This window comes from Pyxicephalus adspersus, chromosome 8 (assembly GCF_032062135.1).
Source record: "Pyxicephalus adspersus chromosome 8, UCB_Pads_2.0, whole genome shotgun sequence".
NCBI classification, from domain to species: Eukaryota; Metazoa; Chordata; class Amphibia; order Anura; family Pyxicephalidae; genus Pyxicephalus; species Pyxicephalus adspersus.
Window position 1 is genome coordinate 7,792,405 of NC_092865.1, and position 20,064 is coordinate 7,812,468.

The window sequence follows — 20,064 nt, forward strand, 5'->3', positions numbered from 1 at the left end:
GAGCTTACAATCTAAGAGGTGAGGGAACTATCACACAATAGGAGGGGAGATATGGAATGGTGGGAAGTAGTGAGGATTTAGGAGACAGTTAAGACGGGTAGGTAAGGTTGAAGAGGAGATGAATTTGATTCTAAGGTGAAATGGAAGCCAAGGAGGAGAACTACAAAGAGAGGCTGAGGAAGAGAAGTGGAGGGAAGGATGGATGAGTCTGGCTGCAACATTCATAATAGATTGTAGAGGAGAGAGTCGGATTGGTGGAATACCAGAGAGGAGGAGGTTACAGTAGTACAGACGAGAGATGGTAAGAGCTTTAAGGTTTGCTTTAAGGTCTTATTATAGGGCACATGCAAAGTAACACATTGGCCCTGATTTAATAAATTTTTCCAAGACTGGAGAGGATAGACTATCATGGGTAAACCTTGGTGATCCAGAAAACCTGGAATGGATTTCATAAAATTAGACATATATCTTAAATCCTAGACCGGATCCATCCCTGGTTTGCTGAATTACCCAGGTTCTCACATGATAGTCTTTTTTTCTCCAGTCTTGGAGAGGTTTAATAAATCAGGCCTACAGTATCAAAGCAGACAAGTGTGAATAGGGCTTAGAGGAACCATTAGGAGTCTAACAGCCTGCAATAATTATCAAAAACTAAACGTGCGCACAAAGGCATGAAATGTATCTAAAATCTAGTCAATCTACCTTTCGGACCTGCTTAGACCTCAGAATCCTGGTGCTTTGCTTTATGAAATGTTTTTAACACATTTGTTTGGCAATGTTGTTAGGTTGGCAATGCACCAAAGTGTCCACAAAAGCAGCATGTAAGTTAGTGCATTAGTGTATCTTGTGGTGCAATACATGAGTGTTAGAGCTGTGTTGTTCCTAAAATAAATATAACAGCATCTGGTAACCGGTCCTATCCAAAGCAACCTTCACTTTACTTCATATGTCTGAAAGAACCCAACAAATGCAAACGCATAGAAATCCATAAAAAACTGTAATCAATGCAACTTTACAGGTGTGCAACCAGCCAAATATCATTGAATGGCTAATGCCAACGCTTTTTTACTATTTGATTTCTAGAATCTCTGGCTACAGTAGAATAGAATTGCAGCATGTCACTAATCCCATAAAGGTAAATTACAAGTGATTGTCACTGAAATCCTGTTGCCAACAAAATGTACACACGTCAAATGATTTTTGCCCGAGATGAGTACAAATATTATTAAATATTATTAATATTAATAATAAACAGGATTTATATAGCACCAATATATTACGTAGCGCTGTACATTAAATAGGGGTTGCAAATGACAGACTAATACAGACAGTGACACAGGGAGGAGGACCCTGGCCCTAAGAGTTACAATCTAATAGGGGGGAGTATCACACAATGAGCCTTATTTATTAAAGCTCTCTAAGGCTGGAGAGGATACACTTTCATCAGTGAAGTTGGGTGATCCAGCAAACCTGAAATGGATCTGGTTCGAGATTGAAACCATTTACTAACAAATAGCAAATGACTTTTAGGAATCCATTCCAGGTTTCCTGGATCACCCAGGTTCACTGATGAAAGTGTATCCTCTCCAGCCTTGGGGAGATTTAATAAATCAGTCCAAAAAAGAGGGGGATATGGATTGGTGGGTAGAGTAGAGAGGGATTAGGAGACAGTGAGACAGGAGGAGGTGATGACCCTGCTCCGAAGAGCTTACAATCTAAGAAGGGGAAGTATCACACAATAGGAGAGGGATATGGATCGGTGGGTAGAGTAGAGAGGGATTAGGAGACAGTGACAGAGGAGGAGGTGATGACCCTGCCCCGAAGAGCTTACAATCTAGGAGCGTTGTTCATCAATCCGCCACTGTGGATAGGGAACGACCTCTGCTCAATCCTATGGAGGAAAGCACAGCTGCCCCCTCCTTTTTACAGTGCTTGTTCATTCATCTGTCACTGGAAATAATCATGATGGATCATTTCCAGGGTCAAAGATCCCATGTGTATACAATACTTATACACATATGCTAAGTTACTGCTTTGTAAAATATTACCAAGCTCCCATATCCACAGCAAATAATTAGGATTTTATAAATCACAATTACCCCCACCCACCATTGTCCTTACAATGACAACGTTTGCAAAATAAACTATCATCATGGGTTAAATCTTTTTCTAGCGAGCGATTAAAATTTGGTGTGTAGCTGCGCCCTTCAGATCAGTTCGTGCAACCTCAGCTGACAGCAGCCATTCCATCCAATCAGCGTTCAGCGAGGTGGGGCCAGCGCTGTTTGGATTCAGCAGCTCAGCCAGATATTCTGAATGAAGGGTTTTTTCTCATCCAGGGAAGCTGGCAAGTCAAGCCTATGGGACTGAAGGGCATCGTTTAAAAGCAATTCACAATTTTTTTCCTGCTGTTCTCCCTCGCTCGCAGGCGGTTGCTGCTGCGCTTTCTGCTGGCAATTCAGAGCAGGATATAAAAGAAGGAAAAAAAAAAAAATAGAGAGGGAGAGACGTCTCTGTGTTTCAGGATGGATGAGGAATTTCTATAAATTCTGCATGAAGTGATCTTGAATGAACATCCGGAGTCTCAGTAAGTGGCTCATAGACAAAACCGTCGACACGACATTGCAAGGGGAATCTAGGATACTATTCCTGCTGGATTTTTACTTGCGCTTCCTTCGTTCTCCAAACCCATCGCTGTTTTACCTTTACGCCCCTCATTCGGACGCTCCCCTTGAATCCTCTCCGCCGCCGGTTGGGTTATTATGCCTCGGATCTGAAGCAGCATCTGAGATATGACATCGAAGGATTCTTCGAACGAGCTCGCCACTCCGGATTCCGACATCTACATCCGAACTTTTAAAGAACACATGCACCTGGAACTGGAGCTACCCAGATATTCTGGGAAGAGGACCACCACCTCGCCCAAAATCTCCCCCCGAAGCTCCCCAAGGAACTCCCCCTGTTTCTTCCGAAAGTTGCTGGTGAATAAGAGCATCCGCCAGCGACGGCGATTTACTGTGGCTCATACATGGTAAGCGAGGGGTCCAGGGGCCGATATAAGCAAACCCGGTGCAAAAGTGGAGCTGTTTTTCCATAGCCACTGATAGGATATTTAAAAAATGTTGGGTTTGCTGTGGACTATAGTTCAACTTTTGGTCCAGTTTTCTCTTTTATGTGCATTTCATTCCTTATAAATTAATGAATGAAGACACAACACTATTAGCAGGCTCAATTCACAAAGCTAACAAGCCAGGATAAGGATCTTTATTTTCAATACAATGTGTCCATTATATTCAGCCTGACACTTGGCTAAAATTAAAGATCTTTATCCTCCTGTAAAAGCTTTGCCAAATGCACATTCATATAGATTGCAAGGCAGCATGGCATTTCAGTTTACCAAGACGTTGCCTTTTTTTTATATCCCTGATAAATGTTCTAATTTAGGATTTCTCTTATGCAAATTGTGCCTAATATAATTGCAAATTGGACTAATTTACCAAAGCAGTGCAAAGGGCAGTGATGATGTACAATGACCAATAGGAACCAATAAGATTGCTCCTGGAAAAATAGCTTTCTCATTGTCCGCCGGCTGTACTTTTTGTTTTTATATAAGCTTGTTTATCTGTCATATATAACGACCACCTACCGAGCTTCATATTGGAGACATTTACATGGTAACATAACCAATACTGTTTTGTTCCAAGTGCAATTACCTGATTTATATCCTTTGCTGAGGTTCAGTAGACCGTCAATTATTTTAGATGACATTTAGGAATCTTTAAAACCTATAAAATGTGCATTTGATTTTAAAAGGTGCTGCAGCATGCTTTATTATTATTCTTTATTTCTTTATTGCTGGATAGATGACAATGGACAGGTTTAGCGGTTTGGGAGGAGTTTGGAGATCAATAAATGTCAATATGTTTGTCCTGCGATTATCTGTCTGAGCCAGACGCCTGCGACCGCAGTCAGTTATGCCTGCTCGATGCTGATAGCACCGCCGTTGATAAGCGAATGTTGGGCACGGTAGCTGCATGCACAACAAGGAAGAGTCTTTAGATAGGAAGCGTTCGTTTCAATGTTTTCATCCCTGGAGGCATCTTTTGACCTTACGTCAAGGTTAAAGTGGCACTCGCACCTGGCCGGGGGCAGACGATGTCTGGAGAAGCCTAGCCCAATCACATTGCTTGATACAGCCAATTTGGGATTTAACATGAGACTGGCAGGCGGTGGCAGAGGGCTGTGCAATGGGGGCTCTTTGGAGCATAAAATAAGCAAGACTTGCAGGATGCAGATAATTGGAGTCTGAAAATAACAATGCCGCTGTAGAGATTTAAGTCATCGCTGAGCCAAGCGTAGTGGGAAAAAAAGGTTTATTCAGTAAAGAAAGGAGCAACTGTGATGTGCCAAAACCTGATGGTAGCCAATCAGAAAGCATCTCATTATGGGGCTGGTTAGCTATGGAGGGTGGCGTGTTTATATTTCTTTTATAGGGCTAACGATCAAAGCTGTTCATTTCTTTATCTCTTATAATAGGCCAAGGATCAAAGGTGTTCTGTATAATTTATAAAAACCATGAGATTGTTCCACCTTTTGCCCCCTAATATTATACATTTACAGCTCATTTATTCTTTACTTCCTGTTTATTCTTCATTTATTCTTTACTACAGTCATTATGACCGTTGATTTATTTGGGAGCCTGTACAGGGGTTATAGAATTAGAGCAAAAAAAAAAATAGTCAATGCCAAAATGGTAGAAAGGACCTCATTTTTGCCATAAGGTGATTATTCATTTTGCTTAAAATACCAGTGAGCTGTCTTCTTAATACCTGTTATTGAAAGCCTGTTAATTACAAAGGTCAATAGCTCAAGATAGGATTTGCACAGAGCAGTGACTTCTCCTCTGTTTGTTTAGAGACCGTATGCTGGAAAGGGAACATCAGGAAAAGGATCACTCTAAATGGCACTCTGGGAATTCATTATCATATATTATTAACATTACCCAGTATTTATATAGCACCAACATATTACGCAGCGCTGTACAAAGTCCATAGTCATGTCACTAGCTGTCCCTCAAAAGGGCTCACAATCTAATGTCCCTACCATAGTCATATGTCATATAATACAGTTTAAGGTCAATTTTATAGTGAAGCCAATTCACCTATTTGCACGGTTTTGGAATGTGGGAGGAAACCGGAGTACCCGGAGAAAACCCACAAAAACACGGGGAGAACCTGCAAACTCCATGCAGATAGTGTCCTGGTTGAAAGAACGCTGCAAAGGCCAGAATGCTAAACAATGAGCCTTGTGCTGACATATAGTTAATGTTAATTTGTAAAATTTAGATTGTGTGCAATATATATATATACTCAAAAAGAGTAAAAAAACTGTCAAAGCAAAATTATCAATGAAATTAAATATGTCTTTTCATTATCCACACATTATATGGGTGTGTATTCAGAGTTCACACGATGAATAAAAAATAGTACAGAGAATTAGATCATCCCAATGATATACATATGTATCTGGAATATCTTGTGTTAAAGACGATTTCTATCATGAGCCCAGCTGAGAGTCGTAGGAGACATCACCCTGAAATTGCCTCGCCCTGAATCCTGCATGCCTCACTGCCCGCTAAGTGTATTTACATTGTATAAAACCTTGACAAGACAAATCCCTGTATATGGAGCGGAGACTGCACAGAACGATTGCCCTGGGTTATTGTTTACTGCATGAAGGATTCCTATCAGCTACATTTATAATGAGATGGCCTGAAATCTATAATATTAAGGATGAATAATTAGAGCATGATGCTCCAAATTTTAGGATTCATTTCACAAGCTTTTTTAGAATGAGTTGGCGCATCAAATCTCTGCTCTAATCTCCTTTTATTTTGGAAATTATTATTATTAATATTATTAAACAGTATTTATATAGCGCCAAACATTTTACGCAGCTCTGTACATTAAATAGGGGTTGCAAATAACAGACGGATACAGACAGTGACACAGGAGGAGGAGAGGACTTTGGCCAGAAGAGCTTACAATCTAGGAGGTGGGGGAAGTATCACACAATAGGAGGGGGATATGGAATGGTGGGAAGTAGTATGGGTTTAGGAGACAGAAAAAGACTGGTAGGTGAGTTTGCAGAATTGGGTTTTACTGGCTCTTTTAAATGAGCAAAAAATAGGAGCAAGCCGAATAGGACGAGGAAGACCATTTCAGAGAGTCGGGGCAGTTCTAGAGAAATCTTGGAGCCGTGCATGTGAGGAGGTTATGAGTGAGAAAGTCATTAGTAGGTCATTAGAGGAGCAGCTAGGAGAAAAGCTGGTCATGAGAATCGATTCAAGGTAGTTGAAGGTTTTTGGGCATACAATGGATATCCATGAGGAGTCAACCCTATATATCTATAGGTAGTGGAAACCCCACCCGCAAGCTCTTTTTTCCGTAATATCTGGCTTGGTTTATGTCCACCTGAGAATTGCGGGTGTGCCCATCCACTTTTTGGTATTTTCTGACTCCTCCCTTTACATTCACAGTGTAAAATAAACAAAACATCCAACTATTTGGGCTTCCCATCAGAAATGGTGGCAAACCCACATAGTGGCCACAGTAAGTATGCAGACCTGGAGACCTCACCTATAGAGTTCATTACAATCTACCTGGGGTTTGAATTTTCCAGGATCTATCAAACATCAATATCAGTTTTGAGTAACTTAGTTCCCAATATTTATATGATGATGATGATGAAGGTTGTCTTTTTGGGGATCCTGTATTGCTCCACAGGGGTTATAGATTCAGAGCAAAGCAAATGATGAAAATGGCTATGCTAAACAATACAAAGGACCTTAACTGTGCCATTGAGTTTTTTCACTTTGCTTAGTATACTAGTGAACTTTCCTTTTTACTACCTGTTTTAAAAAGCCTGGTATTAACAAAGTCCAATAGCTCCAACTATTTGGGGTACCTATATTGGGTTCCCACTAGAAATAGTAGCAAACCCACATAATGGCTACAGTAGGTATGCAGACATAGAAACTCAGAGACCTTGTGGGACAAACTACCTGGGCTTTGAATTTTCCAGCATCTATCAAACTTCACAATTATTTTTGGGTGACTTGGCCCTTTAATAATAGCTGACCTTATTTACAAAGCCTAAAAAAGGTAATGGAGTTTCCTAATGGCCAACCCATGGCAATGTACTATTACCATTCCATGATAATATGGAGCTAGTAAACTGGCAGAATGTATATGAAAGTGAGATTTCTGGAGGAGATATCTCTGGCCAGCCTCCAAGAGGTACAAGAAGATGGCATCACATGCAAACATGCTGCAATACTAAGGTAATCATTTCAGTTGCATTTTTGCAAAGTATTTCTCTTTAAGATCTTAACAGGGAACTTTAAATCTACCCTCCAGCCCTCCCTTTGGTAAACTTGCCCTTCAGCGCTACAAATGTGTGCAGTTTCCTCTTTTGTACCACTAGTTTATTCTAATTTGTGCAATATATTCTTATCACAACATTCATTAGAAGCTCCAGCAGGCCAGATAGAACCTGCTTCATTTTTGTTTGCTGCAGGATTTTAAACCCTTTTCCCCAGCTTTACTGTCTCCTGCCCATCCCTTTAATTTGTTAGATATCTATTATTTTATTCACAAAGACATGGAGTTATATGTGGGTGCTACCAGCTGTTCCTGTTATCAGGACAACATGTAAAGCCCCCTAAAGACCCCCTTCATCATCCACAACCTGCCTTCCATACATAGAGAGGCTCCAAGACCCATTGATTACATTACTAGGTCTAAAATAAAGTGTTTAATGAAAATTGGTTTTATTTTAGAGATTAATTTCCATGTTGATGAAAAGAGGGAGGAAGCAAATATAAAAAAGCCCTCACTTATCTCTGTAGCTGCAGGTTGTGAAGTAAATCATCCCTAAAGATCCCAACAGGTGCTGCTTATAAAATCCCCTGTACAATACATCAGACAATTGGTAGACTGACAAGTCCCTGAAATAAGAAGAGGGTAGGCACTTCTTGTGCTGCTTCTACCTATTGAAGTCTAAGCTCAAATCTTCCTCTCTAAGTCTAATATTAGTTAAGCTCAAATACTTACACTGCCTGCATTAAAAAAATTGAATTGCATTTATTTATTCCTTTTACATCTTCCTGAAGTGTAGCTCATGTCAACAGGTTTGCTGTTTGCTGCATTTGACATGCAACTGCAGGTCGACAAAATTCCATTGACTTTAATTGAGAAGTTTCTTTAGATGCAGCATGTCCTATTGAAGTGAATTTGAACTGCAAGCCAAAGCAGCCTTTTCTTGTTCAACGCATTTAAATAACAAATGAAGCCTATGAAAAGAATGCCCATCAACATGAGGAACATAATGGAAGCATCTCTTAGAAAAGGAGGTGGACAGAAATAGGCAAGGAAGAAGATGAACATGGCACCTCCCATACATTCCCGCTCCCCGTGTCTTCCCAATGACCTAACATCACTGTTTGCAGGAGCCTTGTTGTGCTTCTCGCTCTGTCGTTTATTGATTTTCCTTTTAATGTGCTGCATTTTGCTGACATTTTTGAGAGTGTCAGAATCGCCCTTGACCACTGTGTCTTCTGCGCTTTGCTTATAGTGGTTCTCCGGCAATTCTGATATTCATTTTTCCAGATTCCGTGACGCGTCAGAGCTGTACTTGGTTGCAGGGGATTGGACTGGATGGAATTATATTTAGGATTAAATTTAAAGTCTTGCTGGGCCATCAGGAAAAAGTCAGAGGGTAGCTAAAAAGACAGCTATATTGCATGTACTCATTGCCAGTGCTGCTCATAAGCTGCTACATGGCATAGCAGTGTTCCCCCCAGCCCCTTTAAGCCGGGCGCACCACCCAGCACTTTTCAGTAACAATCTGGCATCCGGTGCTTACTGATAAGTTGGGTCACAATACAGGGGCCACCACCCGCCTACATTTTCTTCCCACCCAGAGAACTAAACATTTTTAACGATCAATGACAAACAACAGATATGTTGACCATGAAATGCGTTGAGTGTTTGGGAAATGATTTGTTATACGCATGAGGATGTTATGGTGAAAATATTTTCTTACCAATAAAAAATTAATTTTAAAACCGTGTTCTCCCCAGCCCTTTTTAGCTGGGCTGTTTTTAGGTGGTTACTGAAGAGTTGGGTCACAATTCACCCGCTTAAAGATTCATCCCACCCAGCTTTAATACATTTCTGGGGGTATCAGTGCATAGATCCTGACAAGCTAATACGTAAACTGCTAAATGGCATCAAAACTTTGGCACCAAACCTTCAAAGGACATTCTGCCAATCCTTTATGTGTTTGTAAACCCTACAAAGTAGGCATCCAGTGGTTGACAACACTAACCAGAAGGTTCAGTTCCAATGGCTCCATTGTCTTCCCACCATGCACGCCTCCATATTCTTGCTGTAGTAGCCCTGTGCCAACACACAGACTTCCTATAGTCCACAAGAGTCAGTCTGTGCCAAACAAAGCCACATTTTGCAGCCCATCTGAGATCTTTGCAGCCCCTGCAGGTAGTTTTGCTGCCCCATTGCAGGACAGATACAAGCCTTCACTCCTGGCTCTTGGAGCTCCAAACCCCGGTACAATGGTCATTGGACCACTATAAAAAGGTATTGAAATTTGTTAAGGATCATAGGCTTTCAGGATCCAAAAAAAAGTTTGCATGCAATGTTGCACTGTTGAACTAATAAAATAGTTGTGATATTAGGTATTTTTATACGTGTAACTCTTACACCTTCCAATGTCGCATTAACACTCTCTGTAACCCTTACCCTGACCTTCCTGTTTCTCTCAAACCCTCCTTACCTCTGCTGACAACTCCCTGCACTGAAAAAGGTTTTCAAATCTAAAATATTGTCTGGACTTTCTGGTATTACCATAACTCCTGTCATCGCTGGCAGCCCTAAAAGTTCCCTGATTGGTTGTTCCTGTGGCCCAGGTTCTCCTAATAAACACCCATGCTCCAGAGTAATAAGCTGCAATTGCTTCCCATCCAAATGTCTGAAGACTGATAATTTTAGGCTCTGCTATTCAGAGAAAGGCATTCATGTTCCTATCAATATTTGTAATTGTGCCGTTTGACATTAATGACCCGATTTACAAAACAGTATGAAAATGTAGTTCTCTTTTAGCTGCCATGAGAATGAATGGGGCCGCCGTATAAATGACACCTTGCACCTGTTTTGTACATAAATTCTTTTGCTTTACATAATCACCATCGCTTGTATAAATGAAGCAGTCTAATACGAGATGCGCCCGCTAACGATGAGAAAAACATTTTCAGCAGAAAGCTGAAGCGCAAAGCCAAATACTACAACTGTTTAGGGACTACAGATCCCAGAATGCCTTGCAGACGTCTATGTGTACTGGAAGTTTTGTGTTAATAATAATTGTCCTTATTAAAGTTCCAAATAAATTTAAGAGAGCACATAACTAGATTTTGATCTCCAATATAAGACTTTATTGGAGAGGTTTCGCCTTTCTTCCTGGGCTAGTGACAAATGTTTAAATGTGATCATTGTAGTCTTTAAAACAAGGTCATAGGTCAAGCCAATTAATCTACTAGTATGTTTTTGGGGTGTTGGTTGGGGACCGTCACAGTCAGGGGTCTATATATGAACTCCATGCATAAAGAGTCCTTGTTGAGAGCTGAACCTGCGACCCTAAGGCAAGAGGGCTAGATCCTGAGCAATCACGGTGCCAATTTTTTTTTATTGTTCTTTTGTTACATTGATGGTGGTCCTATAAGGAGTTTTCACCAGATTGGTAAAATATTTGACACTACTTTTTCATTTTAGGTTGTTGCCCATTGGTATTTAGGTTGTTGCCCATTGGTAAAATGTTTCGTCCAATCAGAAGAAAGGGCACCTGTTGGTGGCTAGTGAAGCTTATTCTTTGCAGGAGTTTTTAGAATAAAGACCTTAGTGTAGTGTTAAATACAGGCCTCCCATGGAACTATTTGACCACCTGGCAACTAATAATATTCCAAGTAACATAGCCCAAGAGAAATATAATCAGAGAGGAGCACAGAAGAAGCTTTGCTGAATAACAAAGCCAATATGGGACATTTTACGATGCCAAATGTCAGCAGGAAATTTACTTGTTATAAGTAAGGTTTCCATTAGACCCCTTAGCTTTTTCATATGCTATGGTGGCTACCACAGATATATTTTTTCTGTTGATCCACATGCTTTCTATATAACATAACAGGTTCATAGATAAAGAATAATGGCTGAAAACAACAATACATTTTGCAAAAATAATGGATTGCCTTTAAAAAAGTGTGGCTGCACTGTCCTCTTTAAAACAGTTGCCTGTAATAATTCTGTTCCACCACAAGATGTCCTCAGTCTTCAGCCAGCATCATTCAACCCAGCCCATGCTGTCATATACACGCCCACAGGGAGCCAGGGCTCACTTTATTACTGCAATTGATGGCACTGAGCTGTCCCTACAGGAGCGGCATTCAGGGCAGTAGTAAAGAATGCTTGCCTCCATAAAAGTAGGACAAGTGATGGCTTATAGCTGGCCAGAAAACCTTCAGTAAAGGGTGTGTATTGTAATATTCTGTCATGCTTTTCAAAAGTTTGGGTATCTCCAAAGCTTCAGTGGAAAAATCCATGGATAGTTAATGGAAGGTATCGCCAATTTCATTTTCCAACACTGCAGGCAGCTATACACAGCCAGGAATCTAGTATTTTTAGAAGGTCAATAATGGCAGCTCCTGTAGTACAGGCTTCCTTTAATAACACCCCATCACACCCGGTGACACCTGCCAATCAATAAATGCCAGCACTGGGCTGATTACACCATTGTCTAGCGGCACTTATTCCTTTGTGTTCTCATGGAAACAAGGCATGGCACGGCTCAATTCCTCGGTGTGACGATATTTATCTCAGCGCTGCTCATATGCACACGCTTGTTCCTCCTCTCCAGGTTTCCCAAATACATACAGGGGAATCTCACTTTGAATATAGCAAAAACAAGAAACAAGCAAAGCCCTTTATTCATTTTTCATACTCACTTCCCATGAAGAAAACCAGATTGCTACAAAAAAATTCCCCAGGGCAGATTTTGTACCTTACTTTTTTCTCTAATACAAAAAAGGTTGTTTTTGATTTTCTGTTTGGAAAGTCACGAGCGAAGAACTCTGATATTTGTGTTTATTTCTTGCTTAATGAAGGAAAGCTGCCAAAATGACAGATTTGATACAGGGAAAGCATCTTGCAATCTGCTTTCTGTGTGTGTTCTGGTAACAAACAGGCAGATTTTGTATTTAGCAGGAGCCAGGCGGTGATTTCTGCGCTGAGTTGGGAAGTGCACAGACGGACCTGTGGTGAACGACGTGCTGAACAACCATCCAGATTCACAGCGGGGTAACACCATCCCAAAACTGCAGGGAAAAGAGTCTCCATTATAATTTATGAAGCTTTTCACATTGCGTTACGGTGCAACATTGTGCATTTTTAAAAAATGAAGCTCTCCAACAACACATGTTATTATATTGTTAATGGTAATGTAAATAAATTTGCAAAATACACAATATGCATTTAAATGAACAACCTTTGAGTTGCACATTTAGAATGACATATAGGATACTGGGGAGGTGAGAATGCCATACTTAAATATTTAACTGGAATGTGAAAACATGCATTTTCAGATGCATCGGTGAATGTGGGCCCTTAAGCATTGGGCATTGCTGGGTGCGGGGGATTTGCAATGTTTAGAAGCATATGTATAGCCAAAAAATTTTTCTATGGATCAGAGAAGGATTAAATCGGCACACCAGCCTTCCCTTCAGTCCTGCACATTTGTACCGGCTCCTCTCTTGTACAGAAATTTGCTTATTCTGATTTCGGCTTCTTACAACGTGCTTTAGACTTTGCAGCGAGTCCAAAAGAGCAGCCTCATTTCCTGGCTGCAGGACATTCATTGTCATCTGGTCCTTTCCTCCTCAGTCTGACTGTCCCTGGCCCAACCATGTTCATTCATTACATTTCCATTATTTAAATCATGGGGACTCAGCATCCCGTGTGGACAATACCACCCATACCACCCATACCGCCCATTCCACCAGCCATAATTTTGCTGTTGATGTCACATTAGGTAAATGAAATTAAACGGGAAAGGAGAACCGGGGAAAGCAACATAATGGGAGGTTAAGTTTAAGATTTAAACTCTCACATGATATCCATGTGGGTTGATACCCCCCTACCATTCCTTGTCCAGGACATGCAACAGGATATTTCTAACTAAGTGAGAAGAATTTCCCTTGCAGACAGCGGTCACCAGTGCAAGATTTTACCCCTACCCCTTGTTTGCACTATGGATATATTTTTCAGCTTAAAAAGTTCTGACATTTGGAGGTTCTGATATTTCCCCTTTGGAGAAATTGTTCTCAGCAACGATGCATTAACATTCGTGACGCAGATGTTTTCCCAAAGGACGTTAAATGTTTCCAAGATAGCATGCCCTTGCATTTAGCAGCAATTCCCCAGCCACCGCTCCAGTGGAAGACATCAATGTATGTGTCACTACACGTTTGTGAGCCGTCGTTGAGCCGCTGGCCCTGGCTGGCTCGCCAAAATACATGTGTGAAATGCAGGGCAAATATTTGCATAGCTTCCTTGCTGCAGCTGCGCTTGGGTTGAGGATTGAAGATGGGGAACTTGGTGGAATCTATCAACAACCTAATCGTAGCTTGCGTGCAGAAGATATTGCTTTTGCTAGCAGGGGGTAATTTTATGTGAAATTAAAGAAAATCTCTATTTGCTATGATTAGATGGAAATTTGTTTTTTTTTTTTTTGGTTTTTTTTTTAAATTGTTGCTGTGGCTCCTGTCCCAGCAATAAATTATATCCCAGCAGGTAATCATCATCCTGTGAATAGGAGTGAGAAAAGATTCTGTAGGTTGGAGCTGCACATTAAGCTGATTTGGTAAACAAGTCACAGGCAGTGATGGTGGGTGCAGCCATATGCAGAATGATGCAAATCCCCCCACAGTTGACCTGATAGAAAAATACCCCCCTAGCCGCTCTCTTTGCTCCTCCAATGACCTACTAATGACTTCCTCACTCATAACCTCATCATACGCACGGCTACTAGACTTTTCTAGTGCTGCCCCGACTCTCTGGAATGGTCTTCTTTGTCCTATTCCTCTTGCTCCTACTTTCTGCTCATTTAAAAGAGCACCCAAAACCCAACGCTTCAACCTCACCTACCTGTCTTCTTCTGTCTCCTAAACCCTCACTACTTCCCACCATTCCATATCTGCCCTCCTATTGTGTGACACTTCCCCCACCTATTAGATTGTAAGCTCTTCAGGGCAGGGTCCACTCCTCCTGTGTCACTACCTGTATCTGTCTGCCACTTGCAACTCTTATGTACAGCACTGCGTAATTTCTTTGCGCTATATAAATCCTGTTTATTAATAAATATAATATTAATAAAATGCAGTGGTTATGGCAAACAAAACAGACCCGCTATGAATATTTTCATGCAATAGTACAATTTCAAATCTTTCATTCTTTCTTTGGTTTCTGTGGGACAGGACATGGTGATGGTGATTTCACCCAATAGAGTTTCCCCGGACTACTTTCCAATCGCGGGATCATAAAGGATTGTTTTTTGCCCTGTTGGAGCAAATTGAGCTAAGTCTTTTTTACCTTCTACTGGGTCAACTATATCCATAGAGTTTGGTCTGCCAAACTCAATGGAGAATAAAATGGCTTTATGTATACTTTAACTTAAAACTAAAAAAAAAAATATTAGCTAAATGTAATAATTTACCAGTCTCTATACTCTACAATACCAGGGAATGTCCCTTCTGCAATAAAATAAACTTACCTGCCTGATTGCAATTTTTTACCTACACTCACCTGTCCTCGCTTCGTTGCAGGAGACACAATCTTCACTTCACTTCTGGCTTTTCTGATCTTTAGCCATTCTGATTGGCCAGACTGAGTTGATGTAACTCCCATGCATGCGGAAGTTCATTTAATCTTGGGAAATGCTTTAATAGAAAGATTGTACACAGGGAAGTAAGAATGTTTTATTGCAGAATGGATATCTCTGTTTGCAAGAAAAAGCCTGCCAGCTTGCACTTCCGCAGTTCCGTTTTAATGAAATAAAACTTTATTTATGCCACCAATTTCCTAGCCTGGTGATTTCTGTTCCACGATTAAAAATTCAGGTCTAAGAAATATTTCTTGTATTGTTCCTTGCTAATTGGGACATTTTCTTTGCGTTATAGTAAAATCAAAGAACATCAGCAAAAAGGTGATAACACACTATAATGGATCACAAAATTCCTCAAGGGGGCTTCATCATTTGCCATGCAAATTGTTAATTTCAGCGACGATTCCAATGGAAGACCCTTCATATTCTGCTTGCTCCTCGCCGCATGCAAATTAGGTTCTAACCTAAAATGTTAATTTGCATACGTCAAAATCCACCCACCGCACACAGAAAAAACTTAATAAGCACGCTGAAAAACGAGGGTGAATTAGGTCGATTCCAAGAAAGGAAATGTTCCCTGATCCTACATAAAAATCGCCCCCTGAAACTAAAAAAAGAAACTGCAATGGCAACCATACTGACAAGTTCCCTTCAAGTGCTAATGAAATAATTAAAAGGATATAATATTCACATGAACATACACAGGCACATAGGATTTCAAATAAATCTCCAAGATGACCTTTGTCCAAATTTTAATGAATGTGGTTTCTGAGAATACCGCAAACCCAAAAATATTGGCTTCAAAGGTAATGAGATTAATGATTCAGTCGTGGAAGATTGATAATTTGCCATATGGGTTATTTTTAAGAAAGTTGTTCATCTCATATATCAATTGATATTTATATAAATGACTTTATAGAAAAGATTATACATGACTATAGGAATATTTGAGAGTTTGTTGGGAATGGGTACCAAGAAAAATAAAACTCTTGAAGCTCTGCTACTTATTAAAAAAGGCAGGAGAAGGCTTTGTATTAGAGGACAAAACATTGGTCACCAATATTTCCTGTGATCTCCTATCAGCAGGTCCTTTCGTATTCCTGACTCACAATAGACTGTGTGAAGGCCGCCATCTTGGTTGAGGCAGCAATTTCCTTCCTTGAGTCATTGGGTCGGATTTATTAAAGCTCTCCAAGACTGGAGAAGGTAGACTAATATGGGAGAAGCTGGGTGATCCAGCAAACCTGGAATGGCTCTGGTCCAGAATTAAAAACATTTGCCAATCAATAGCAAACAATTTTAAGAAATCCATTCCAGGTTTGTTGGTTCATTCTGGTTCTACCATGATAGTCTATCTTCTCCAGTCTTAGTGAGCTTTAATAAATTAGGCCTCCAATCTATAACAAAAGGAACAGTGAGCAGCACAACTGCCAAATCTTATTCCAGATCTGCTAGGACAGAGGCAACAGTGCCTTAAGCTACGTACACACGTCAGATTTTTATCGCCCGATAATCGGCATCGGCCAATTATCGGGCGAAAATCTGCCGTGTGTACAGTCGGTGTCGTCCATCGTCCGGACGACCGACCTGCCGGATCCACGGACGATGGACGACAGCCGATCCTAATGAAAGGGAAGGGGAGAGCGCGCAGCAGGGTGCCGCTCCGTCGCTCTCCCCCTCCCCTCTCCATAGAGCATGAACGGTGCTGTATGTACAGCACCGTTCATGCATCGTGCACTCCCTTGTCGTTGGAAAGGATCGTGAAAGATCCTTTCCAATGACAAAAATTGGCAGTGTGTACGCAGCTTTAGATCCGGGACTACAGATATACAGCTATGACTCCTTAGATACAGGAATGCCTAGGCACCCTCACATACCAAGAAGTGCACTGCTATGTTTTCAATACAAGATTTTTCGAGATACTGCTTAAGGACAATTTATATTTCTAGATGTTCCCTATAATATGGCTAATCTTTACTTTTAGAGTTCTGATGCCCTTCAAAGATCACTTGATAAAAATGATGGCCAACCTGAAGTTTTAAATGCCAACTTAATCAGTAAAATGTCAAATAAGCATTAACCTATTCATGTTTTTCAGTCTTTCTAAAAACTGCAGATTGCAATACAAAAGCTGGTGCAAAGAATTGTGTTCAAGCATATCTTGCTATCAGTGGACAACTCCCTCCCAGTGGTTTTCATGCATGGTCAACCTACGACATGGCGCACTACAAGTGGCCCTTCCAACACCCATTGCCCCGACATGGACAAGATCTGTATGTCCATCAAAAGCAATGATTTACCACTGATGCTTTAGTTAGTGCATCATGATAAAAGAAAGTGGATGAGATCACCAAGATGGAAAAAAGGTGAAAACAGTTCATGAAGAAAAAAAACACGGAGGTTGTTTGGTATGTAATGCTTATGCAAAGTAAAAAGCATCTCAATAAAGTGGAACTTTCATTAAGATCAAAAAAATCACACTTACCGGTACTTCTGTAGATCCTCCACAGTTGCCCTCGATTGGGCCGAGTGTCATCCCGATTCTTCCTTCATCCTGGTGCAGAGGAAGCACTGGGCGCTGCCATCTTTTTCAGTCTTCTTCCTTTTTTTTCTTCTTCTGCCTATTTCTCCCAATCTCACCCAATCTCTTGCTGTGCATGCGTGCTTGCTCAGTAGTTGGCACTCTGGCCTTTGCAGCGCTGGGTCCCAGGTTCGAATCTTGGGTAGCACTCTATCTAGTTTGCAGGTTGTTCCCGTGTTTGTGTGGGATTCATCCCGGTACTCCGGTTTCCTCCCACTTTCCAAAAACATGCAGTTAGGTTAATTGGCTTCCCCCCAACATTGACTCTGAACTGTATTAATGACATATGACTATGGTAGGACATTAGATTGTGGGCTCCTTTGAGAGACAGCTAGTGACATGACTATGCACTTTGTACAGCGCTGCATAATATGGTGCTATATAAATACTGTGTTATAATAATAATAAAACCCTACTGTAAATAAAAAAAATAATGCGATTTAACTGCGCATGTATGACATCTGCATAATACTTCTATTGAGGGAAAAGCATGCGCAGAAGGAACAGCCAGAAGCCTCCCCGAATACGTGACGTGGATATCCCAGCAGACTCTGCGCTCCCATTCTGTCTTTACTGCCGTGGCGGTAAAGACAGAAGGGGGGGGCAAACCCTTTTTTTTTTTTTTGATTGGGGTGGGGGGAAGCGGCTTTAAGGAAAAGCATCTCACATATTTATTATGTGCAATGAGACTACTCACATTAATCACCCTTAGGTGTACCATGGATTGCCAACTGGTATTGAACTTTTTTTTTTCTAGCACAAAAAATCGCTACTGTTAGTAGAGAGATCTTTTCATCTATGATTACTTCCCCAAATACATATGGCCATCTCCAATATCTAAAACCAAAAAACGACCAATGTGGAATCTGACAAAGCATAAAGCAGGTGCTGCATATGGAATGAACATCTATAATTACAAATCTTCATCCACATAATATTATAAACCAAAAACCTTTCACATTATTTATAACAAGCTGATAATGTTTTATATATGTATATGTTTCTCAATATATCTAAAGAACCTTTATAGGTTTCTGGTCCCCCAGAGTGGCACCTGGTTTCTTCAAAGCAGGATATTAAGCCTCTATTTGCTTTGATTATTAGGGAAAACATGTAAAAATACCCAGGAAAAAAAACTGCATGTTCCTAGCAACCACCAACAATGATGTAAGATGGAAAAGGAAGCGCTATGGTAAAGTGTTTTATTAATTCTGAAAGGAAAAATCCATGTCTTCCCCCGCTGTGCCATTAATAGCCAACTTGTATCTTGCAGAAAAGATTATTATGGCAAATGTACATTAGGAAAGGTCAGACAGACCTCCGAGCAGAACAAAACACGTTGCAATCTTGCTGCTTTGTTTTATTCATTTGATTAGAAAAAACAGATTTAAGAATTACCATTTGTATCAGGTGTTTTGTTTGATAGCAAAACAGTAAAAAGGGGGTGAAACTATTTTAAATTCAAGAAAAAGTAATAAAAAAAAAAAAAAACAGCCATAGTGAAAAGCAGGCAATATAAAGCCCAATTTAGATTTGAGGTTCACAGCAGTGTTGCACCACAGGCCCATCTGCTCCCATGAAACCAAATGGGAATGGTTGGGAACCACTTTGTGCACATGGTTGCATTGTGGTTGGGTTGCGATGGGGTTCCCGGAAGCAACACTTCTGATGGTGTGGTTGCTTTTCTTTCTCTGGAGGAAGAACCAAATGAAGATTGGAAATGCTAGGCCAACAGGTGCAAATGTGTTAACCTGCAATGCGGTTTGCCTTTTCTGTATGCACCTTCCTAATCGGTTGGGATGCATGGGGGGGCTGTCATAGTTACATCTTGAATCTTTCGCCGTTTTTCATTCTATAACCCACAGTATCCTCTGCATTGAAGCTAAGATGTGACTACCTCCACTTCATCCTGGATGTTCATTGCATGCTGCAGTAAGTTGCTGATAGTCCTGCCACAATAAGAGGTTTATTTGTGCCCAGCGGGGGCACAGCAGTAAAAACTTACCCAATAGGAACACAGACAACCATAGAAGCCTGTCTAATAGCAACACAGGGAGTAGTAAAAACCAGCAGGTAGTAGGAATGGGGATAAAAAAAAACAACCCTGACTTGATAAAAAAAAACCTGAGACACAACAGTAAAATCAAGCCCGATGGGCAAATGGACACAGGGATTGCAGCAAACACCAGTCCAATAGTGACATGTAGTGAAATAAAAAACCTGTCCAATGGGGACGTTAATAGAAATAAAAACTTGCTCAATGGGGACACAGCAAAAAAAAAAACCATAGCCAGTGAGGACCCACATAGAAACCTGCCCAGTGGGAACATGGTTAGCTTTAAACCATTGGCCATTGGGAGGCCTAAAGTACTATAGAAAGCTGTCCAATGAGTGCACAGCAAAAAATAAAAATAAACTAAACAACACAGTGTAAAAAAACTTGCCCAATGGGAGACACAGACAAAACTAAAAGCCCG

At 40.7% G+C, this 20,064-nt stretch overlaps 1 protein-coding gene across 2 annotated transcripts in view; it reads left to right on the forward strand.

Moving 5' to 3' along the window:
* Window positions 1-20,064, forward strand: part of PDE4B (phosphodiesterase 4B) — a 219,740-nt gene that overhangs the window by 25,425 nt on the left and 174,251 nt on the right. Inside the window, exon 1 of one of the 2 annotated variants that reach the window (XM_072419413.1) lies at window positions 2,371-3,031. The exons of the other annotated variant lie outside the window; for it this stretch is intronic. Coding sequence (XP_072275514.1) covers window positions 2,793-3,031 — 239 coding nt within the window. The 5' untranslated portion in view covers window positions 2,371-2,792. Of the gene's footprint in view, window positions 1-2,370; window positions 3,032-20,064 lie in introns of those variants that run through there. 2 annotated transcript variants of the gene reach the window in all.